This window comes from Saccostrea echinata, unplaced genomic scaffold (genome assembly GCF_033153115.1).
Source record: "Saccostrea echinata isolate AGI-Se365-2 ecotype Australia unplaced genomic scaffold, CSIRO_AGI_Sech_v1 ptg000046l, whole genome shotgun sequence".
In the NCBI taxonomy this organism is placed as follows: domain Eukaryota; kingdom Metazoa; phylum Mollusca; class Bivalvia; order Ostreida; family Ostreidae; genus Saccostrea; species Saccostrea echinata.
The window spans coordinates 12,104,024-12,129,412 of record NW_026889795.1 but is presented as its reverse complement, the minus strand read 5'-3'; the positions used below and the strand labels follow the sequence as shown (position 1 = coordinate 12,129,412).

General features: G+C 32.8%; 1 protein-coding gene across 1 annotated transcript; it reads right to left on the bottom strand.

The window, feature by feature from the left end:
- Positions 1-5,992: 5,992 nt before the first annotated feature.
- Positions 5,993-10,337, bottom strand: LOC133202167 (ankyrin-3-like). The gene is made up of 2 exons (XM_061337940.1): positions 8,390-10,337; positions 5,993-6,042 (listed from the first exon to the last, which is right to left on the bottom strand). The coding sequence occupies exons 1-2, from the start codon at positions 10,260-10,262 to the stop codon at positions 5,993-5,995; spliced, it is 1,923 nt and encodes a 640-aa protein (XP_061193924.1). The 5' UTR covers positions 10,263-10,337.
- Positions 10,338-25,389: the final 15,052 nt, after the last annotated feature.

The window sequence follows — 25,389 nt, the reverse complement described above, 5'->3', positions numbered from 1 at the left end:
CAAGGCCTAATCTATAGGGAAATGTTTACTGTGACATCACAAAAACTAGTAACTCTTAACTATAACAGAAAATAAAATAATTTGGGATTTTCAAATGTAGAGTTATAAACTATAGCATTTATTTTATTCTTAGTTAAGTCTAACAAACAAAAAGTTTTAACAAGTCATTGATCGCAAAGGCCATGTCGACATGACGTAATCATGGTACAATTTGAGGTATTTTATGTGCAGAGTTATACGGATCAAGTGATTTTCTCAGAGTTAAAAATGCATTCTTTTATTAAGCAAAATTTTATATACAAATGTTAGAGCAATAATACAAATGTAAAACTTTTGTTCAGAGCTGTTATTCAATCGTTATCGAGAGGTTATAATTAGGTTTAGCGTTAGGGTAAAACCTTACCCTAAACCCTGAATAAGTTTTACTGTATTTTCCTTTAATATCGAGAGATTTTATCGATGGAATTCCTTTGATATCGAGTTGCTTCACTAAATCGCCTTTTCGCAAGGGCATACACAAAATAGAGGGTGACCATTTTTTGAGTACATGCATAAAAGAAATAATCCTTAACTGAAAAAGTACTGATTCTTCTCTTAAATCGAGAGTTTCACTTAATAAATACATATAGAACATGGTAAAGGTAATACATATTTCAACTGGAACACAATTACTTAAAATATGCTTAGCAACACATGGAAGAATGAAATCTATCAATTTCAAACAACTTCCGGTTTTTTATATTCACTTCTGGTATGACCGGAAGTATTCAAAATGACTTTTAATCCTCACTGAGTGTGGGGGATTCATCCCTCAAAGTTTCGAGGAAAAATGAGCATTTTCTCGTCTACTTCCGGTTTGGAAGAAATAACATTCGGTGGAAATAATATGACTTGAAACAGTTTATTTGCCTCGATTATCTCTATTATAAACATTTAAAAAAATAAAAAATAAAAATTTGCATTTTTAAAAACTACTTCCGGTGGACAACGGATGTCACGGCAACCAAAACTAAACAAGAAATTCAAATCTACGAGTCACAATCTATCATTCCTGAAAGTTTCAAGACTCAATCTCAAAGCGTTTTTGAGAACTCTGGCGGACAAAATGCAACTTAAAAAAAAAGAAAATTGAACGTATCTCGCGACCGGAAGAGACGACAGCAGAATAATAAAAAACGGTCTAAGTTCAGAGAGTTTGCCATCATTGCTGAAAGTTTCATGGAAATCTATCGGGGCGTTCTTGAGAAATCGCCTGCACAAATTCGGTAAGAAAAAAAATAATAATAGTGGAAAAGAAGCAATAGAATCAGTAGAAGGTCTTCGGTTGGAAACGGAATACCTTAATTAAATTAAATAAAAAGAATGAAAACCAGTCTTTGTTGATGACCCTTACCTAAAAAAAAAATGATTGATATTTTCCAGAAACAAATATTTAAAATTAAAAATCTCTGTCAACAGCAGAAAAAATATTTTTAAAGGACTTTTTTTCTGGCATGTACGACCAACATTGTGAATCAAAAAGTATTTAATTTGAACCAATAAATGATTTGCACATTTTTAAAAGATAATGAAATTAAAGTCAATAAAAACATTTTCATACATAAATATAGCTTAAATGTTTCACAAGTTCCATTTTATTCAAAAAAGCAACAAAATAGGTTTTACAGTTTTAATATTTGCTTGGTGTCTGAAAGAGAAATCAACAGGACGTCCGGGTATTTATAAACAAATATTGAATTGCCCTGCAAAATCTAAACTTTCAAAGTACTGTATGTGGTTTATGCATATTTCAGCCTCAATAAACGTTATTAAAATTGAAAAAAAAGAAAAAAAAAGAAGAAAAAAAAAACTTGGAATGTGCTAAATTGTATGTATTGCATGAAAAATCCTAATTAACAGGAGAAAAAAATATTGTTTCGAAGTAGGTTATTTGCAGTTTCTTTTTTATAACGTCACAAGCTATTTGGAGTTTCCGTTATTTTTCAGAAAGAGGACCGGTCGGCAGGGGATGCTCACTCCTCCATGGCACCTGATCCCAAATCTGATGTTTTGGAGGTCCGTGTTTGCTCTGCACCTATTTTGTAATGTTTAATGGACTGTTGAGCTTGAATACTGTTCGTTATCTCCATATATTTCATTTGTTCAATTTTTCCTGTATAGTTCATATAGCGCAAACCTGCTCAATAACAATATTCACATATTTCATAGATATTATCAGTCTACATATTAAATCAAAACATTGAGTTGGAGCGGTGAATTTTGCTCAAAATATCTATGCAATATGCACCCTTTTCTCTATAAAACTATGGATTTATGAATCGTGAATTTAAGTCACTTTCCTGACATCATATAGAACATATATATGGCGTCATGTCTGATAGAAATATTTTAAGTTTTGAAGTCTGCAGATACCCCCCCTGGTTAAGAACAACTTGTTCAGATTTCTCTGTCAAAGTTTTATTTTTGGGACAAATATTGGTCAGAGCAGAATATAGTCCTTTCAGTCCATAATACTTTATATATCAGTTGGACTAATGGTGACAAATATTTGATACAGTTGACATTTTTTTCTTGTTGGTTAATATATTTCTGAATTCTTACATTCTTACCAATTTCTATTTACGACATTTTCTTCCAAATGCCCGATGTTCAAAGCTGGTTAAAAAATAAAATAAAGCAAAGCATATAATCTAATACAATCTAATTTTCAAGTATAATTTGAGAGAACTGTTTATAAAGATACATGATTTGTGACAGTATGGAATTTGTATTCCAATAACTGCAGGAGCAGACTCATTTGTTGCTTTTAAAGACTGACTGCAAGCGAGTATCTAGCATTGTATGACTAAAAGCTATCTCTGTGCATCACAGTGCATTCTGGATTTGAATATCAAAGAACTAGAGACAGCTTATTTACAGTACCGTTCAAAGAAAGGTAGAAAAGAAAATATACTGAGTAATGTAATTTTATTAATTTAAAAAAATACGTGTTAAACTTGAAATATTCCAAAACAAATTAAATTTCACAAATTGTTATAGCTCTAGAAAATGTCCTGTTTTTTTTTTTTTTTTTTTTTTTTTTTTTTTTTTTAGAAATGATGCCCCAAGTCCATCAATTATATGAAAACTGTTAAAACATATTTTTCAAAGAATGATACATTTAAAAAGTGATCATGTCCCCTCCCGTATGCGTAGTAGCATCAAAAAAGTGTCACAGTTGGAAGAGGACAGTGGATTTTCAGATGCCTTGCCACACAAAGCAGGCATGCCTCTTTGTAGTAAGCATTCTTATAATAACATTGTAAAAAGTGAATATAACGAACAGTGTTGTGTATCATAAATCTAATCGTAAACAGGGCAATATTACAGACCCGTTAAAACACCAGAGATGGGATCAGGCCCCGGGGCCATAAAACTTAGATGAGCCCACTTCTGATCTCAGTCTCACTTTTCTACTATTTATTCCTTTGGTAAAAGTGAGACTGAGATCAAAAGTGAGCTCGTCTAAGTTTTATGGCCCCGGAGCCTGGTTATCAGAGAAGTTATCATCATCTGTCGACCGAAATACAATATGTCAATTTTTCTGTCTTAGATAACCATCTTAACAAAAAATGAAGAAAAAAAATCTTATAATAAAGAAAATATATACATTGAGTTGGTTCTGAGCAACAACGGATAGTAAGATAGAAATGATAACAAGAAATACAATATGCCAAAAACCATGCATTATTACAACAAACATTTACAGAAGGATTTTTACCATCTGATTAGTGTGTGTAAGTCAGAAATCACTGAAAATATTCTGAGGTATAATTTGTAGATTCTGCTCTTACAAGTATTCACAGCTATTAGGCTACATACTAAAAAAGAACAAACAATACAAATCTGTGAACAGGGCAAAAGACACTGTCCGTGATTATGATAGTTTACAAAATGCTCTTTACAACAATAAAAGGAAAAGTTTCCATAAAATACCATTATGAGTCATTCAACAAAAGATCAAATGATGTGATAAATCAAAATACATGTTCATTATTTGTTTGGGTTTTAAAAAACGGTTCATTTAAATGTACATGTATATGTACACAACAACAAAAAAATAGAAAATAGAAAATCTTCCTAAAATATTACTAACATCTGGCCCCTCAACTTTGACAGAGAAACAATATACTTTCTTTCTTCCAATTGGTTTCAGGTAACTTGCTGCTGAAAAAAAAAAAAAAAACAGAATATTTTTGTAAAATTAATATAAAAGGTAAGTTCGTTATTCATTCCCTTATATTTACATCTCCAATAAATTTCCCATATGATTCTTTACAATATAGAAAACAGTTAATTTTATCATGAACTACCAAGAATGATAATGAATATCTCAATTGTTACGACATAATACCGTACTTGACGTCAAAACTATAGTCCAAACTGTTTTGCTTTAAAAATGACAGTTGAATGGCGTAATTTGTGGCAACTCAGCAGAAAAATAGTGTAAATATAAGAAATGAATTTAATTTTTGAAAATTCATGAGGTACATGAACTACAACGCTTTACGCCGGCATATTTATCATAAGCGCAAACGCACTTCTTGAAATATGCCGGCGTGAAGCGTTGTAGCTCATGTCCTCATGAATCTTCAAAAAATAAATTCATTTCTTCAATAAATTCGAGTAAACATTTTTTGTCAAATGTTAATTGAATATTTATGCATTGAAATAGTTATGCTTAAAAATGAGAAGCATATTATTTTCTATTTATCCTAGATTTTTCATCTATGACAAAACAATTACTTAACCTTAAAGTCATGAGAGTCAATTTACATGTACCCAGAACAGGAGGGTTACAGACAGGTCTTGTAATTTTTTGGATGGTATACTACAGAGTTTTAAGTTATTCAACACTCATTGGTAAGTTCAGAGTCTGACTACAATGGGTTTTCAATAGCTCAACAGCTCCGTCAATGAATTGAATCCCATTATTTTTACCAATACCATAAAATTTACATTTATTTTGTACTTTGCAATGTAAACAAGAGGAACTATGAGCCAGTTCAGAAAAGTATACCAATGCGTTATTATTTTCTAAAGTGCCCAATTGCAATTCCATCAAGTGACCTTTAACTTGCCCAAATGACCTTCAATAAAACTTCAATAAAATACACACCTTCATGACAAAACTAAAATATGTGTGTGTTTAAATTTTTAATGATATCCGACAATTTGTACACGTTTCTTTTTTTTTTTATTTGTACCAGTGACCTTGACGAGAAAACATTTGCTGGACGTTCGAACTTCAATGAGTTACTACATGTATTACATTAATGGTGCAGTAGTTAGTGGGTTCGTCCTAGAAATCATCCTTGCGTTGCCTGTTCGTATCAGCTGCGAGACTTGGGAGACCGGTCATTTGAATGAGACCGTCAAAAATCGAGTCTCAAGTCACAGTAGATCCCGACACGATAAAGATTCCTCACTGCTCAAAGCCTAAGCCAATCTCAGGTCTTATTTTGCAGTTTTCAATTGGCAGGTAGTGGCCTCCCAACTTATGAGAAAAACAGTTCTCGGAGGGAAGGTGAACAAACAAATTTAACAAAAGGATATTATGATAAGGACTCGATACAAATTTTACATATTTTCTTTCAAAAACTTGATTTTTTCTTGATGATCTTTGGTCGATATAATGACACAACCTTAGGTTATAAGCAATATTAAAGTATAAATTTCATTAAAGAGCTTTAAATTAGATGAAATTATACACATTTGTCTGCCTGTAACCTTTGACGTGCAGGAATGACCCTAAGAAGGCTTTTTGCTTTCTTGGTGTTAAGAATAAACGTAAATATTTCTAGCTCTTTACAGATCAGAACTGGAATTATTCATTTTAGTACAAGTGAATTTGACTTTGGTAAATGACGGCACTAAAAGTTTATCGCACACATTAAGGTCACATGAAATTGTTGTATGAGGTGTGAACTTTACATTTTTCTCCATTAGAAAGTTATGGACTGGATACAAATTTTACATAGTTTTGTGAAATAGTCCTTGAACCTTATTTCTAGATCCACACACACTCATATCATAAGCAATCCTTCTGACAATTATAAACTTTTTTTTTCATCATAAATTTTTGGACATAACAGAAATACACATACAAAACGGACAGACAGGCAATGTTTTTCCTACATATCCCTTAACTTTGTTAACAAGGGTTAAAAGAATAGTAATAAAAAAAAACAGTTTCAACACATATACCATGATGCAATAATTAACAAAATAGATAACGTGTTTATACATTTTCTTTTATGATGTTTAAGTTTTGTAGATATCTTTACTCTTTTAATAGATAAACTCTCACTATCGTCCTTATAAACCTTTCTCTTTATTCTTCACAATAACTTCAGTCCTCACAGTTTTCTCGGCAACTGTGCTGCTGCTATTTGTAAAATGCTATAGTCTGCCAAGCAGTTCTTATGAAAGAGAGGTTCAAGCTTATTACTTTGTGTGTAATATTTTAGATACCATTATACCTAAATGTCAGGATTTCTTTTGAGTAGAATATAGTAGAGTTTGAGTATATGTAGATAAAATTTGTTATGTTTAACTATATCTTAAAATATTTTAAAAATTATCTCACTAAAACGGAATTTCATTTTTTTCAAAGAAACATTAAAATTATAAAATTCATTTTCAAGACATAAAATACTTGTTGAATCGTTAGTCCGGACGCCATTATTCTGGACAATTCTCTTATTGCACGACAAACATCCAGATTAGCGGGCACACTGTACCTTCATTGATGCAGCATTAGAAGCTTTGCAGCATTAATTCTCTGTGTAAAAGATTAATATATAATCTTCCAATCAGTAGTTTTCTTAGTATCTACAACACAAATGAAACAACAAGTAAAAATTGGGGTTTTCCTTCAAACTTTTGACAAATAAAGCTGAAATCATACATCTATCAAGTTTGATTCCGAGAACAATTTTAAGCTTGGAAATAATCGAAAATGATTTTTTATGGTATTCAAAACACCAGCGTACATATGTGAGAGCTGCTAAAGTGTCATATGAAAAGGATGTCACGTTATTTTTTTTTTTAATTTTCTGACATGAAATCTGAATATTTGATTGTATATGACTGACGTATAAATATGAATGAACAATCTCGGAATTTGTTCCAAATTTTAAATGTCTCTAATTTCAGAAAATGGCAAATTATGCACTGATAAAAATATTAAAACGACGAGAAATTTATTATTCGAATAACATATTTTTGCCGATTTATTATATCCTGCTTGTCGTGTCATGGGGACAGATAGAGAGGAATTGTAAACATTTAGATAGAATAGAATTATAAATAGACAAGATATCAGATTGCACAGCGTAACAGAAAAAGTGGGAATGAAAGTGAATGTCAGAATTCACGGTGAAACAAATTGCACATATATTTGAATAGACAGTTTTTCACTGTATCACGTTTAACACTTTTAAGACATTGTTAACCAGGAAATAGCACTGTCTTATTCTTCCTACCTGTTGCAGAAGCTCTAGGTCTGATATGATATACCAAGGAGAAGGTGATATCATTAGTTCGTGTCTTTTTCCGTTTAGGATATTTTGGAAATGGATATTTGGGCACTGATGTTAAGAGGAAAGACTCTCTAACAAAAATTTTTGTTCACCTTGCCTCATATCCGTGTACCATATGGAGGGTAAATTGGCTCCGAGTGCTGCTGCTTTTTCCGTCAACATACATCGTATATAATTTCATGCATAAACGTTAATATAAAATGACCAAAAATAACATTTTGTAATATAAGACAAACAAACGACGTCAAGATATATAATATAAGATACATGAATACAAAACCTTTCATCTAAGAGTGATTTACAAGTGTGCTTCATTACATTACAATCATCGTCGTATATCTTCATGAAAAAATAACACAAATGATACATATTTTTAAACCATCATTCTTCAAATTAATCTTCAAATTCTCCTACCATTCACCCCCATAATTAAATGATCCCCTATTTCCATTATTTGTACAATCTGTTTGATCTGTATTTACAGGAATGGCTCACATTCTTATGAATTATCCGAAAGTGTATTAAAAAGAATGTTATCATGGATAAACAAATGATACTTTAACTAGATCTAGTGAGAGTCTGCAAATTTTAAAACAATGAAATGATTTATATAAATATACGTTTTGATGGACAATACATCTTTTAGTCATACTTTATTTGCTTAATTATATTTACTGCGAAAATCTTTTTTTCTTTAAGGAATATAAGACAAGCGAAAAAAGAATTAAATTTAAAATTTCAAATCGAATTTTTGTTGGCACCATTATTTAGTAAAAGATGTACCGTGCTGTCATGTCCATTTTCACATGCCATGTGGAGGGGACTGACTCCGCTCTTCGAACAGAAATTAATATCAGCGCCATTATTCAGTAAAAGTTGGACTATACAGTCATGTCCATATTTACAAGCTATCAATAGAGGACTTACTCCATCTTTGTCACAAAAATTGACAACAGCGTCGCTGTTTAATAAAAGTTGGATTGTACTCTCATATCCATATTGACAAGCTATGCACAAAGGACTGACTCCATCATTAGAACAAATATTAATTTCGGCACCTTTCTTCAATAACTTACGGATTATGCTGTTATGCCCTTTTTGACAAGCAGTATAAAGGGGATTCACACCAAACTTGTTACATGAATTGATGTCAGCGCCATTATTCAGTAAAAGTTCTACAGTACTATCATGTCCATTTTCACAGGCTATGTAAAGGGGACTGGCGCCATTTTTGTTACATGCATTGATATCTGCGCCGTGAGTCAGTAAAAGGTTTACTGTTTTCTCATGTCCATTTTGACAAGCTATGTAGAGGGGACTTTCTCTTTTTTTGTCACGTGAATTGATGCTGACGCCGTTGTCTAGTAATAGTTGTACCGTGCTTTCATGTCCATTTTCACAAGCTAAATAAAGAGGGTTAAATCCATTGTTCTTATTTAAATTGATGTCGGCCCCGTTGTCAAGTAAAAGTTGTACCATGCTGTCATCTCCATTTTTACAAGCTATCCACAGAGGGCTGACTCCATTGCTCTTACTTGAATTGATGTGCGCGCCATTGTTCAGTAGAAGTTGTGCTGTACTGTTATGACCATTTTCACATGCTATCCACAAAGGTATTCCCCCATTTTTACTAAAAGAATTTATGTCTGCGCCATTATCCAGTAAAAGTCGTATCGTTCTTTCGTGTCCCTTTTGACAAGCTATAAACAGCGGACTGAATCCATCGTTGTAACATGAGTTGATATTGGCGCCGTTATTCAGTAAAATTTGTGCTGTGCTATCATGTCCCTTTTCACATGCTATGTAGAGGGGACTGTTTCCAGCGTTATCACATGAATTTACGTCGGCGCTCTTGTTAATTAAAATTTGTACTATGCTATTCAGTCCCTTTTGACCAGCTATCCACAGAGGACTGACTCCAAAGTTGTCATATAAATTAATATCGGCGTCGTTATTAATTAAAATGTCTACCGTTTTGTTATGTCCATTTTGGCAAGCTATCCAAAGAGGACTAACTCCATTGACGTTACATGAATTAATGACAGAACCTTTATTTAATAGAAGTTGTACCGTGTTTTCATGTCCATTGTTACAAGCAATCAACAAAGGACTGCTTCCCCTTTTTGTGCATACATTGATGTTGGCACCTTTGTTCAGTAAATGCTGTATCGAGCTATTGTTGCCAATTTGGCAGGCTTTATGAAGGGGACTTACTCCATTCTCGTTACAGAAATTGAAGTCGGCTCCATTGTTTAGTAAAAGTTGTACGATGCTAGCATGTGCGTTTTGACAAGCTTTCCACAGCGGACTAACTTTTCTGTTGTCACATAAGTTAATATCGGCGCCGTTTTTCAGCAGGAGTTGTACGCTGCCTTCATGGCCATTTTGGCAAGCCATATAAAGAGGACTGACTCCATTCTCATTACAGTGATTGATTTCTGCACCTCTATTCAGAAAAAGTTTTACCGCACTGTCAAGTCCCTTTTCACAAGCTATATAGAGTGGACTGATTCCATCATTTCCACAGAGATTGATATCTGCGCCATGGTTTAATAAGCAAAGAATAGTTTTGATACTTCTCTCTTTTCCTTGCCATTGTCTTCTAGTCTTTTGTAAATGTTCTTCCCCAGCTACTGTAGCCAATTTTAAAGGAGTCCAAACATTATCAATGGTAAACATATTGACGTCAGTACCTTGTTTGACTAATTCTTCAATTTTTGAAACATCATGGGATGCAGAAGCAATGTGAATCGGATTCTCTGTGCTCTTATTGGAGCTTGCTAAATGTTCTGGAATAACAAACATTTAGTGAGTGTACTATATAATAAATTTCAATATATTCTTGGACAAAATTATAAATATGGTAGGCATGTATTATATCTATTTTTTTTTCTAGAACGCCATTTGTCCATTCAAATTTTGCAATAATTTCTGTTATAGCCCCAGATGTTATGGGGGATATATACCAAAGTTGCATTCTAGATAAATTGCAATCTCTTCTTATTAATTGCAAAATAACCATTCGGTAAGGAGTGAGGTTTTACACCTTGGACCAAAGAAACAATCTTTGAACAAATTTGGTAAAAAAAAAAATACTGTTATTCTACTATCGCACAGTCAGTTGTATGGCAGATGTATCTATTAAAAAAAACAACGACCGAGGAAGAGCTAAGGCTTCCCGATAAAAAATCATAGTACATCCCAGGCATTCACTTTTTTGAACTACAAAGATATGACATCTTAATTGAATATGACGTCAAGTCGCTGCAAACTTGAGGTGTCATGAGGGGGACAGACCTGGGGTAATGATAATGTGTAATTGTAATGCATTGTAATCATTACATTTTTTCAAAGTAATGGGATGTAATGTGTAATGGATCCATCTTTCAATTACAAGTAATTGTAATGTAATGCATTACTTTCAAAAAAATGTCAGTAATGACCATTACTTTTCAATTACATTTCAATTACATTTTATATTTTAATATCTTTTTATTTCTGAATCTTAAACAAAGCAATGCCATTGAGAGTTTTTTTTCTATTATTGATAATGTTAAAGTCTAAAAATTAAAATCCTATATCTTACCATTCTTTTTAAAAATGTTTATTCAATGGTGATTGATAGACAATATACTAAATAATTGTTTTAGTAGAAAACTTCTTGACAATTAAGACAGTTATAAATTCAATTGAAGAGAGCCAGAAAAAAAAAATTAAAAGAAATCATTAGGTTTCAAAGATAGCCACAAAACAAGTGACATTAATACATGTACTATACTATGACTACCAATAAAGATACAAACTATTTTTTCAACTTGAGATTTTTTTTCTTTTCAAAAAGTTCATTCTGGCAAAATGGACTTGGAAAGCAAGATACAAGATCAGTATGATCTACTCGAAGACACAAATGGAAACTTAGGCCAAAATGTAAATACATATATTGATATTGTCCATCATTCATTTTTGTTAGCTTTAGAGTCACCTCTAACTTCAAACCCTATATCTAGGTATCAGTAATTATCACCTTTGATTGTGTTAAATTTATATCTTCATTGATTATGCCTGCTCAGCTAATTATGAGTGCCAATTAATTAAATTATTAATACATACTCTTTTTACAATTATAGAATTCAGTATGAAATGTTTATCATTTATTAAAAAAAAAGAGGAACTAACATCAGAGACTGAACAAAACTACAACATTGAAAGTGTTCTAGCTGATCCACTTTCTTTGCCAACTATAAAATTGGTAAACTACATTAACATGATAAATGAATCCAAAATCCAAATACCACTCTGACTTATAGACCTGAAGAAAAGCATATTAACCGAGCACAAAGTGTGAGAAAGTTAATTTATGGATATAAATTGTGTGGTCATAAAATTTGTGTTTTTCTCTTATAAAATGTAATGTGTAATGTATTTCATTACTTTAACAAAGTAATTGTAATTTAATTAATTACTTTTCTGAATGAGAGTAATAGTTATGGTAATTGTAATGGTAAAAATTCCAAAGTAATTGTAATTTAATTCATTACATTTCAAAGTAATTGACCCCAGGTCTGGACGGGGAGAGTGTCAAAAACTTCAGGCCTTATTTCAGACATGTAAAGTGTTAGAGCCTTTTAGTAAAATTCGAGTGAATTGACTGTAATTTTAAGCCTGGGGATGTCTAACTTTTATTCTATATTTTAGGCGTAACGTTGTTCAATTTATTTAGAATGAAATTAAGGGTATTTAGTACTATAATGCAAAACGAGACTTGCTTCCTTCCAGGCTGTCGCAAGTCCTTATAGGAAAACTTAAAATATTTTGTGAAAATTCATAAGAGGAGAATGTTCTTTCAATAGATCGCTTCGCTTTGATATAAATTACGATGAAGAGTGGAACATATCCCCATATGTGTGGTTAAGTTAGAATTCTAAAGAAATATCTTGTAGACTAATAATATTATAGCTCGTCCTGAGCAATCTTCAGGTACATTTTCATGCAATTATTTTATTTATGTAACAAAATGTTAATATAAATTGCATTATGCACTTGTGCTCGATCGATTTATGTAGTGTATTTTCAAAATATAGCCATCAATGAGGTTCCCATTCTTAACCCTGATCAATGATACGGGTCCAATGAATTTTACAATTTTCTTAGAGAGATAAGTGTTGTTATTAGCTATTTTTAAAATGAAAACAACTGCTTCTCAGGATATAAACAGTCTCGCTAGAAGTCATTATTTCCTTTCTTTATTATTAAGTTATATGGTCAAAACAATGACCTTATCTGCAAAAGCAATCTGTTATTGGATCAAATGCGGACTGATTTCTTTCATACTAATTGTTATGCCATTATTTACGCATTGAAATGTCAACGGATATTTCCGTTTACCCGATTATGACAACACAAATGACCGTCGGCAGAGTATGCGTACTCCTCCATGGCACCTGATTCCACCTTTGATGTTTTAAGATGTCTGTATTTGCTGTGCTTCCGATTCGTATTGTTTAAAGGTACTTTGAGCTTGAATGCTGTTCGTTGTCTCCATATTTTATAATAAATATTTTGGTATACAATTAATATATTTAGGACCATTTAATTTGACAAAAATGAGTCGTTTCCACAAACTTCATGGACAACCCTCATGTGCATTAATATTCAAGCAGCACTTACGTATGGAGTTTATGTCTTCCAATTGGCTCAATATGTAAAACATGTTTTTAATACAATCAATGTTTAAACCAATGCACACTATTTACAAATAAGCCTTTGTTCCGTACTTTTGGCTAGGTCACTGTTTAAAGTAGCCGAAAATGCACTTGGGGGTGTTCGGTCTACCTTCTACCTGATAAGTACATAAGGGTCATGTGCCCGATCGACAGGGAGTGCTTTACTATAGGCACCTAATCCCAACTCTGGTGCTTCCGGAGTCTGTGTTTTTCTCTTCTTCAAGATTTGTTTACTGATTTTTTTATGATATTGATCACTGTTCGTTATCTTCTTCTTATATAATGAAGTCCTTGCTGGTATTTTTTTTTTTTTTTTTTTTTTTTTTTTTTTTTTTGTAAATTAAACATAAATTACCTTCTTCATGCGCATGTCCAGGAGTAACCTCCATTTCTTTCCAAGCCTATCTCAATTCGTCGTTTATTGCAATGCAAGTTTGACAATTTTAGAGTTGTCACCAGGTGTTTGCTCAAGCGCCTTTTTGTTGATATTCAGTAGTCTAGTTCTGTAAAAAGAAACTTGACGTTAGTTACCTTACTTTTTAGTGTCAAGTTTAACCTAAGCATTATGAAGAAGAATTTCTTAATATGTTTTTTTAGCAAATATATTAGATTTCTACCTCTTTAAAAAAAAACCCAAAGATTTGCAAGCTAGTTGAAGCAGAATTTGACTTAACATTAACAGATAACGTTTTCAAACTATAAGATTCTTGATTTTACCGATATGAACATTTTGTATATTGGTAAAAGTTTTCATTTTTTATTTCATTTATTTTTTATTTTTTTTTAATAGAAAGCATACTTTTTATGCATAGAAAACGGCAGCGGTCTTGAGCTTTTAGTCGAAGATATTTTCGGTCACCACATTTTTCTGAACCTTTGAAATAAAAACTGCGAAAAAATGTTGTAGTTTACCATACTATAGAGTATCATAGTCTAACATGACATGAAGTGGCACACGGCGGGGAATCCTCCATGGACCCTCATCCACTTTTTTTTAGTTGGAAGTCCGTGTTTGTTTTGCTCACAGTTTGTATTGTTCGGTTGGACTTTGAGCTTAATTTTATTTATGATCAGGAAAAAAACGTAAGGTTATACAAGCCCATAATTTATATTCCGTTTAAAGGGCTTTATGTCTGCCTTGTATCATATGACGCCGGAGGTGTGTTGCTGTACAAAAATGTTTAAAGAATAATTATCTATTTGTATTTTCAGACTATTTGATACACGTGCTTATATTTAAAATTAATTTGTACACAGGCAATTAATCTAAATACAAATACCCTGAAAAGTCTTAGGAATATTAATTTTAATTCAATGCCATAGCTATTTACTGATATATATATTTTTTTAAATTTTATCTGCATATATTGGACAGGTTAGCGATTCTGCAGGTAATTCAAATAAGGTATGGTGTTTAATATGCCTTCTGTCTTGTTTTGTCTTTGTTTCAAAGACCCTTCTTACTTTTGTGTCTATGCTATGTTTTTTTTTTCTTTATTTTCATTATTCAGATTTAATCTGACAAGTTTGTATTATTTCAATCGCTTCATGCATTATGAAGTATAATATTTAGAAGCACCTGTTTGTAATATGATCTACTAAATCGTCGAATTAAGGGCCATCCATCACGTGAGTCATGATTCAAGTAGTCTTATATGTTAGGGTACATCAATAAAAGTAACTATTAACCTTTTGTTCTTCAGCAGAACATTTTTTAAAGTTTAACTATACGTATTTTTATTTCTTTATATTAATCCTGCACTCAACATTTTGTCAGGTTTTATGATTGAGGCGATCTGTATGCCTGATTTTCTTTACAAACAACAACTTACAAAATAAAAATACTCACACATTCTAAGTATGTTGTCCTTGCAGAAGATATTGGGATCAAAATAACTCTGATTCCGCTGTACACAAAAACTGATATTCGTTGTAATGCGCAATACGTAAATGACTTGCTGGTGATATAGCCTTCTATGTTGACGAGCAATAGGTGTATAAAAAAGAAGCCATACATGTCCTTTTAAACTTGAAAAATAATACGTTATTTGGCTGAATTGTACACAATTGGTGTATTACACTAAATACATACTGTATTCTTTTGACTTTTAAATCTTTTAATGCTGTTGGAATGTATTTGATAATAGTGTTCTTATAACAGAATAGGAGAATTGGCACATATCACTTTGTGTTTTGAACCAACTGTTTTAAAAAAACAAAACCTTGTAGAAACCCAGAATCGTGGACTTAACCTAAATAAAACAAAATCAATTGTATATGTTTATGGACAACACAGAATTTAGGAAAACATCCCGCTGTTATCATGTCAGGCTGCCATTTCCTTATTACTAAATTCAAATACTCCAATAATATGAAAAGTTGTAAAACTCGTTATTATTATTTTGGTTATTTTTTTAACAAAACGGAAAATTTGCACACAAAGGAAATAATCTATAATTGTAGAAATTATTTTTGGAGTTAACTTAGAGTTTAACTGTGCCATGTCCTGGCAAATTTGAATTTTATAGAAAACCTCAATATTGCACGTATATTTGCTATACATAGGGCTCACGGCTGGTTTGGCCAATAGGCGGAGGATGGTTCTCGGCGCGCGCCCGACCCGCCTCTGGAATTTCAAAGAGTCCTTATTTTGGCCTGTTCACAGACTTGTATTGTTTAAATTTTTATGAGATTAACCACTGTTCGTTATGTCCACACTATTCACTAATATAACATGACTGCTACACCACTTCACCAGGCTAAGTAAAAAAAAAATCTAGTCTTCATCAAAATGCACATTGTACCTATTTTAAACTGGTACAACTTAAGTTAAGTTCTAAAAGGAATCGCCGATCCCGGTAAAGAATGTATTTTTATATAGAAGAAAAAAATATTGATATCTCCAGTGCACATCTTTACTGTACTACGCAGTAAAAAAAGTACTCATTGTTGAATTGTAAACTATTAATGCTTGAAGTCTTCATGTTCTGTAACCATTTTTATACCTAGTTTTATACTTTTTTTTCTTGATAGAAACAAACGTGATGCTCAGTTCATGTTAGAAGATAATGACATCAGCGTTATATAAAGATATTTCATCATCATAAAATAAATAGAAGGATTTTATGACTTGTTTACCGATTCTGCAAAATCTGTAACATGTAAAAACTAACTTTCCGCTTTTGTTTTCAAGCTCAATTTTAAATACAATAAAAGGATTTGTCAATATATTACATGTAGCTTGAGGTTGTAAGTGATTGAGAATAATTTTTAGTAATGACATCTCCTACAAAAAGTACGCATGTCCTCTGTGTCTATTTATTCATTCGATACCGAATAAAACTTTTTAGTGTATCTCACTCTTCATATTTCACCTTCAAAGTTGTAATTTAACCTACCTGTTAATTTTTGCAATGTCACGATTTCAAATATTATGTGTAAATTATATATGGCTTCTCAAATTCATAATGGGCGTTAGTTCATACCTGAAAGGTCCTGTACAAAGTGAAGTAGACAACAAATGTCCAAATTACAAAAATCTTATTTTTAAGAATGTGGTCGTAAATGATTTTTTAAAGACTTTCTTTCTTTTTTAATTGTAATTAGAAAACCTTTTGATAGTCTTAACAACTTGCATAAAAAAGCGATTCAAAATTCCATTCAACAATAGGTAAAGAAGTCCAATAAAACAATAGAAATAGGTGGAAGAGAAAACACTGATTCCTAAAAAAATAGTACTTCAGTGAGTCAGCATCGACTGCTCACATCCGCCGTATACTCTTTCATAAACGTGTAAAAGGGACAATTCGTATATACATGTAATTCAGTATATAAAAAATGGCATAACTATCTGTTATGAGGGACCTCAATCATCAATAAACCGAAATGTAGCTTGTATTTGCATACTCAATCATTACATTGACCACAAGATTTGCTAAATGTCCACTTTTGAGCGAGATAATTTATACCCTTACGTTACCAATTTATTGATCAGTAAAATTCCTCTTTCAGAAAGGGTCAATGTTTAGAATATTCTCTTGAAATTCAAATCAAATCTCAGCTATATTAGAGACGGCAATGGAAATGTGATCTTAATATCTTCAAGATATGTATTTTATTTAATAATCGCAGTAAATTAGGAAAAGTAGTATACTTACTAATAATGATAAGGTTTATGTCGCACGTAGTACCAGTTACATCGCATGTTTGCAATTTTCAGTGTGTATCATATGACTGGTATAAAAAAAGGTTAGGCCGATTGTAAAAAAAAAATGCTAGTGCAAAGGTTTGCAAATATTTTGTCCCTAAAAAATTATAGACATTAAATGAATTATACAATTCTTTACTCGAAGTGCTTGAGGCTATATGTAATCTGTGCTGCTTGGGAAGTACTCTTAATTTTGCCAAAAAATGCAAGTACGATGGTTGTCCCAGAAAAACGCGAAATTGTTAAATATTTCATAAAATACCTGACTAAAAAATTTTCATTTTTGGCACAATGTTGGGTAAAGAAAGTGGATGTTGGTGAGAATAAGAGTTCATCTTTTGATAAGAAACGAATAAAACCCACGTCAGAGCGTAAATATTTTAAATGTCACAAAGTTGAACATATTGCATCAGAGTGTAGTTCCAAAATAGCTTTTAACAACGTGTCACATGTTGTGGAGGACGACGGATCTTCTGAGCAAAAGGTCTTTCTTGTTAGCACAATGCCCTCAGTCTGTTCTAGAGTCCACTGCATCTTCTTTTCCAACAACTACGTCATTTTCATCTTACCAACGGAACTTAGCTTCTAGTATGCCGACATCTGAGGATATGTTAACAATGTACCAGTGACAATCTTGAGAGATACTGGCTGCAGCGGTATTGTCATAAGGAAGAGTAAATATGTTGAGAACCACGTGACTCAGATGAAGAAAAATGGTAAGGTGAGTTGGTTTGGGAAAAATGGACTTTTCTGTAGACAATATATCACTCATACTGGAGGATAAGAAATGGTGTATACCCAGTTGGTTGTCCCTGCAAAATTCGGGACCAGGAAATGAAACTAGCGCATTAATCTTTGTTAGCAGGTCATTTGAAAACGCAGCTGATATTAGGTAGAGTTACCTCGGAATTCTTCTGGCCAGGGATGCAGAGTGAAGTGCAGTGTAACTGTCAGTCATGTGACATATGTCAACGCACAGTACACAAAGATAAGGTAAAGAATGTGCCATTGGAACGAATACCACTCATAGATGAGCCCTTCCAGGGAGTTGCCGTCGATCTTCTTGGACCACTTTACCCGACCATGGACAAAGGTAACCGTTATATTTTGACTCTGGTGGATTATGCTACTCGCTATCCAGAAACTATAGCTTTACCCAACATCGAGTTTAAGAGAGTTGCAGAGACCCTTATGAACATGTTCTCTAGGATTGGTGTGCCCCGTGAGATGTTGAATGATGGGTTGAAATGGGAACACAATTTACTTCTTCCCTTATTTCAGAGGTGAGTCGACTTATTTCTCTTCGGCAATGGAAAACAACAAAATATTATCCGGGTTGTAATGGGTTAGTAGAACGTTTCAATGGAATTCTGAAACAAATGTTGAAGCGACTCTGTTCTGAGAAACCTAAAGATTGGGACAAGTACCTGAGTGCAGTTTTGTTCACCTATAGAGAAGTTTCACAGGAGAGTCTTGGATTTCTCCCGTTCGAGCTTTTATACGGCAGATCAGTTTGTGAACAAATTGCTATCTTAAAAGAGTTATGGACCAAGGATATTCCAGATCCTAACGTAAAGACTACATATCAATACGTCCTGGATCTCAAAGACAGATTTCAATCTATGGCAGAGCTAGTCAAGGAGAGTTTAGAAAAGTCGTCTACCAGGTATAAGAAAAACTATGACAAGAAAACAAGGCATAGAAATCTAAAGGTAGGAGAGAAAGCACTAGATCTATTGTCAACTGACAGCGATAAGTTATTGCATCAGTGGAAAGGGCCGTTTGTAGTGACGAAGAAGGTAAACAGAGTAGATTATCAATTGGATGTTCAAGGTAAGACGAAAACGTTCCACATAAATCTATTAGGAGGTATGTTGAGAGACCTACTTCTGATATGATTTCGATGACATGTGATGCAGGTGTACTTGGTTTGGTTAACGCATCAGTGGTTGATTGCATAGATGACGTAAACCAAGAAGGCCAGTTAGACAAGTATCCTCTATCAAAGGTTAGTGGATGTAATGTTGATATAAACCCTCCATTATCAACAGAGAACAGGGACAAAATGTTGAAATTGTTGGGTCAGTACAGTGATGATTTCAAACAAGCCTGGTCTTACAAATGTCCTTGAACACTACATAAGAACGGTAAGAACCAAACCCATTCATGTAAAAAGTCGTCAGATACCGTATTCTATGGAGGAGACGGTCAACAGGAAGGTAAGTGAAATGTTGAGTATGAACATTATTGAACCCCCTTCGATTCTCCGAATTGTTCACCCATCATTATAGTGCCCAAGAAAGATGGAACAAATAGGTTTTGTATAGATTTTCGTCTGTTAAACAATAAGACTATATTTGATTCTGAACAAATGCCTGACACTGACGAAATGTACTTGCAGGTCACAATTTTTTTTTTCAAAAATAGATCTTTCAAAAGGATATTAGCATGTAAAATTAACATATGAATCAAAACCAAAAACAGCTTTAAAAACGTGAAAAGGATTGTTCCAGTTTCGGATGATGCCCTTCGGGTTGGTAACGGCTCCCGCTATATTCTCAAGGTTTATGCGCAAGGTTTTGAATGGTATGGAGAATGTAGACATTTTCATAGACGTAATTTTGGTCTACAGAAGGTCATTAAAGCACCATTTTACTGTATTAAATCAGTTTTTCAGCGATTACGCCAAGCAGGTTTGACAGCCAAGCATAGTAAATGTTCATTGGCCTATTCAAACATAGATTGCCCTCGCTATATTGTTGGTAATGAGCAGTTGAAACCAGACAAGGTTGATGCCATACGTGAGGCACCTGTTCTGCTTACTAAAAAGCAATTAAGGTAATTCATGGGACTAATCGGTTTTTCCGTAAACTTGTACCAAATTTTGCTCAGATTGCTTCACCTCTAACTGATTTGACTGGAAAAGATTCTCATAGTAAGCTTCTTTGGGAAAAATCTCATAATTTAGCGTTCCAAACGTTGGAGAGTTACAAAGTGTCCCATTCTGAAACTTCCAAATATCAAAGATACATTCATTCTACAGACAGATGCTTCAGACATATGTCTATTAGCAATCCTCTTACAATGGGAACAAGGTCAAAAACTACCAATTACTTATGGTAGTAGGAAACTTAAAGAGAGTGAGTGCAAGTATGCAACAGTTGAGAAAGAGTGACTAGCAATAGTGTGTGGTATCAAAAACTTCAAAAACTATCTGTATAAGCAAGAGCTCTTTTAGAAACGGACCACAGTTCCCTTGTATATTTGAACAAGTCTAAGGCTACAAACCCACGATTTATGCGTGGGGCACTTAGCCTACAAACTTACAGGTTCAGAATTCAGATCATTAAGGGCCAAGAAAATGTTGTTGCTAACTACTTAAGTCGTTTGTCAATACGTCATCTTCAGAGTATTTAATCAATCAGATGTCCTTTTCGTGTATTTTAATGTGTATATAAAGTAGTATGCACTTCTCAAAAAAGGGAGGTAATTGTCACATTAAAATCATCTTATCATATTTTTGTTAATACATATTAAATTTGATGTAAATATCCCGTATGGAACCCCCATTTTTAAATAGTCATCACTGTAAACATCCTTCACTGAACCTCAATTCACTGGACCTTAAAACCCGCCTGTCCTTGCAGTTTAATTTTGGACACGGCAGTCCAAAGAGATCGACGATTTTACCCCCACTCAGATATGTTTTGTATCCAGCATTAATAGTTACACCAAGTACCGAGTATTACTTGCAGGGCTTACTTTGTATTTCTTGTGTGTAATGGTCCAGCTTTTTTGAGGTAATGTTTATATTATAATTCTATTTTAGTTATTTTCTTTACATCATTCATTTGTCCTAAAACATCCAGTCCCCCGCGTTTCTCATCAGTTTTTAGCATGTATGTTTTGTTTAATTAGATTACTATAAATAGCACTAGGTATTTGAATATTTCAAAGTATGGTGTACAAGTTCCGTAATAATAGTTTATCAGTAAAGTAACAATTCGTAATATTGCGTTTGTGTACGAGTTGTATGTGTAATTTAAACAACTTAAGCGTGTGTAATTGAATCTTATCTAAGAGGTGTACATTATTTATAATCCAATAATGAATGTAGTGTGTAGTTTTGTAAAGCCACAAGAGCCACAGGAGCTTGTAAGTAAAACTTTTGTATGCGTATGTTGGAGCAGGTTCCATCCATCCATAGTTTAAAGTCTAAATAGACACTGTGAGAGGTCTCTATATGAGTGAAAAAATCTCCAACGGCACGTAAAACAAACAATCGATCAATCCATCCATAGTTTAAAGTCTATGTAGAGACTGTGTGGAGAGGCCAACCAGTGCCTTGAGTGAGTCCGCCTGTACATAGTGATGAATAGTAGAGAGGCCACCCTTTGGCCATAGAGTTCTTCCTCTAACCTTTGGAGTGGAAGGGTGCAGGACATTAACCCATTAGTACAAGCAACAACGGATTTTGTATATTTGTACATTTATTGTAATGAAATATGCATCTGGACAAAAAGTTTTGGTTATATTTAAACTTAGTACAGTAAAAAAATTTATGATTTATGGCTGAATGGAAGACTTCTTTGTGTCTCCCCCAGTAAGTTCACCTTCGTTGAGGCATTGTAAGACTTCTTAGACACAAAAACATTTCCAAGTTCATTTTAAAAAAATAACCTCCTTTTTTTCCAATGAATTGCATAGAATCTGGCTGTTTCTGGTATATGGAAACTTTTATACGAAATTTGAGATATTTTTGGTCTTCTTTGTCAATAGAAATTAACGTACATAAACTCAACTTCCAATATTTTAAAGTCAGTTTTTTTTTTTTTGTTTTTTTTTTTTGTTTTTTTTTTTTTTGTTTTTTTTTTTTGCAAGTGCTGTCATTTCTAAAAAAATTGTTGTCAAGTAGATCAAACATGGTAATATAATTAGGACACAGAATGCGTCTTACTGATTGCAATATACATTAGATATGTCTGATCCTCACTTCTTGCAGGTCCGTTTTACTAAGGAGCCAGGAGGGGACTCCAACTTAAAAAAAAAAAAAAAAAAAAAAAAAAAAAACAAGTGTGTATTATTCAAACGATGTTCTTTCCCCACCACCACACATTCTGTTGCAGTATTCTTAGGTGGAAAGTATACTTTTTTTGTGTTTTTTGTAAATATGTTTATTGTTCAGTGTGTTTTCGTTTTCTCTCCGTTTTGTTTCATTCCATCCAAACTGGTTTCATTTTTACTTTTATCTACAGCATATCCGATGTACGAATCCATGCCACCCAAGTCTAATATTATGATTTTTGACACAAATGATTAAGGTGAATTCAAGTATTCTTAGAATGTCATGGATAAATTGTCAGCTAAAATGCTTTATGTGTAAAAATTTATATTCTTATCGTATTATATATATATATATATATATATATATATATATATATATATATATATATATATATATATATATATATATATATATATATATATATATATATATATATAATTGATTAATATTAGGTTGTATAGAGTCCAATCCTGGCCCTAGTTTTAGTTAATAAAGTAGCCTTCCTAGTAAACCTTTAAGTATAGTCCATAACAATGTTTGTAGTCTTCCGCCAAAACTGGACATTGTTACAACGGAATTAGCAACGTATGAAATTATTACTCTGAGTGAAACGCATTTCGATAATACCATAAGTAATGTAAGCATTTCAATAGAAGGGTTTCATCCACCTATTCTTAAAGATAGGAATTGACATGGTGGTGGTATTGCTATGAACATTTCGAACATGGAAAGCTAATTGGTCCGAAATGTTTTGTTAATTGATGGACTAGAAATCCCTTGGTCAGAAATACGTAATAGCAACAAAAAAAAAAATATTGTTAGCTGTCCTATGTAGACCTCCATCTTCACTGGCTAGCTATTGGGACTTATTTTGTTCAAGTTTGGACAAGGCGCTTGAATGTAATCTTCATGTATTTATATTAGGGGATTTTAATGTTACTGTTCTGTCAAATCAAAGTACTAGTTTCAAATTAATGCTACAGAAACTAAATTAAAAAAATATTTTAACTGTCCAACCAATTTTACAACGACGGAGGGTACATGTATTGATTTAATTATTACTAGTGACCCAGCTTTAGTTGATAGTATATTTGTTTCTCCCCTTTTTTGTAGCTCACATTCCCTTGTTGGATTGGGCTTTAAGTTTCATATACATTAACATTATTTTAATATACATAAACAATATGCATACAAGAGAGAAATTATTGATTATAGTAAGGCTGATTACATTAAACCTAATAATGATTTAGCAAATACAAATTGAGATTCAGAAGTCTTTAATATTAATGACATAGATGAAATGTATTCTAAATTTACAAATTTATTAACTGAATGTATAAATAAACACATTCCTAAAAAAGTAGTTACAATAAGACCAAGGGACAAAGTATTTATGAAAAGCACAATTAGAATATTGATGAGAAAGCAAAATAGAATCCAGCACAAAGCTGTAAAAACAAAAAAATCCACTTCACTGGGAAAAGTATACATATCTACGCAATAAAGTCATAGATGGAATTAGAAATTCTAGGCAGAATTATAATAAAAAACTAACAGCACAGATTAATAAAACAATACCACCTGGTAAATGGTGGAGAATCGTGAAATCATTATCCAATGAAATATGAAGATAACGAACAGTATTCAATCTCGAAAGTCCAATGAAACGATACAAATTTGAGGCAGAGCAAACACAAACCTCAAAATTTAAAGGTGGGATCAGGTGCCATGGAGGAGTGAACATCCCCTGCCGACGGTCACACCCGCCGTGTGCTCTTTGTCATGATCGGGTTATAAGGGAGAAATCCGTAGACAAACTAAATAAACACAAGCCAACACCTCCTCTTAAGGTGGAACAAACATTAAGATTGTCAAACATTATTTCATCCGATTGACAAGGCTAATGCCCTAAACAAATTCTTTACAGATATTTCCTGCATCCATAATCAACCTGATTTACCACCCCAGGGTCCAGGTCCACCTTTACATCATATGGAAATATTTACAATAACAGAAAACGAAGTATTAGATCAGTTACAAATCATTAATTATGTAAGCCATTAGGTCCTGATGGTGTTTCACCTAAAATTTTAAAACATATTGCACAAACAATCCATAAGGCTCTGACAAAATTATTTAATATATCACTTAGCAATGGAACACTTTCTAACATTTGGAAAATTACCCAGGTCACACCTGTTTATAAAAATAAAGGAAATGCAGATGATGTCAATAACTACAGACCAATATCAGTAACATCTGTTGTTTGTAATTTATTAGAAAAAATTATTGTCAAGCATCTACACAACTATATATTTGAAAATAATTTACTATATAAGTTCCAGTCTGCTTTCAAACAGGTGACTCGACCACTAATCAGTTGGTGGAAATCTATAATACTATTATATCTAATCTTGAAAAAGGGCGGGATGTAAGATTTCTGTTTTGTGACATATCTAAAGCCTTTGATAGGGTTGAAGGAATCTTATTTAAATTAAGGGAAATTGGAATATCGGATCAAATTGTAAACTGGGTAAAAATTACTAAGCGAATAGAAAACAAAGGGTGGTCCTTGATGGTTATGCATCAGCTATTGGATCAACTAGCTCAGGTGTCCCTCAAAGATCTGTTCTCGGATTTTTCTTGTTTCTATTATATATTAATGATATTTCTTCAAACTTAACAATCAATGTTCGATTATTTGCTGATGATACATCACTTTACATTATTGCTAATAATGATGTAGTAAGTGCTGCAAACTCATTGACAAATGACTTAGAGAAGTTGGATCAGTGGTCAAAACAATGGATA

Excerpts from the sequence above, each read along its gene's own strand:
- LOC133202167 (XM_061337940.1), bottom strand. The coding sequence starts at position 10,262 with ATGTTTACCATTGATAATGTTTGGACTCCTTTAAAATTGGCTACAGTA. Across the intron at positions 6,043-8,389 it reads CAGTCCCCTCCACATGGCAT|GTTCAAGGACTATTTCACAA; the intron begins GTGAAAATGGAC and ends TCTAGAAATAAG.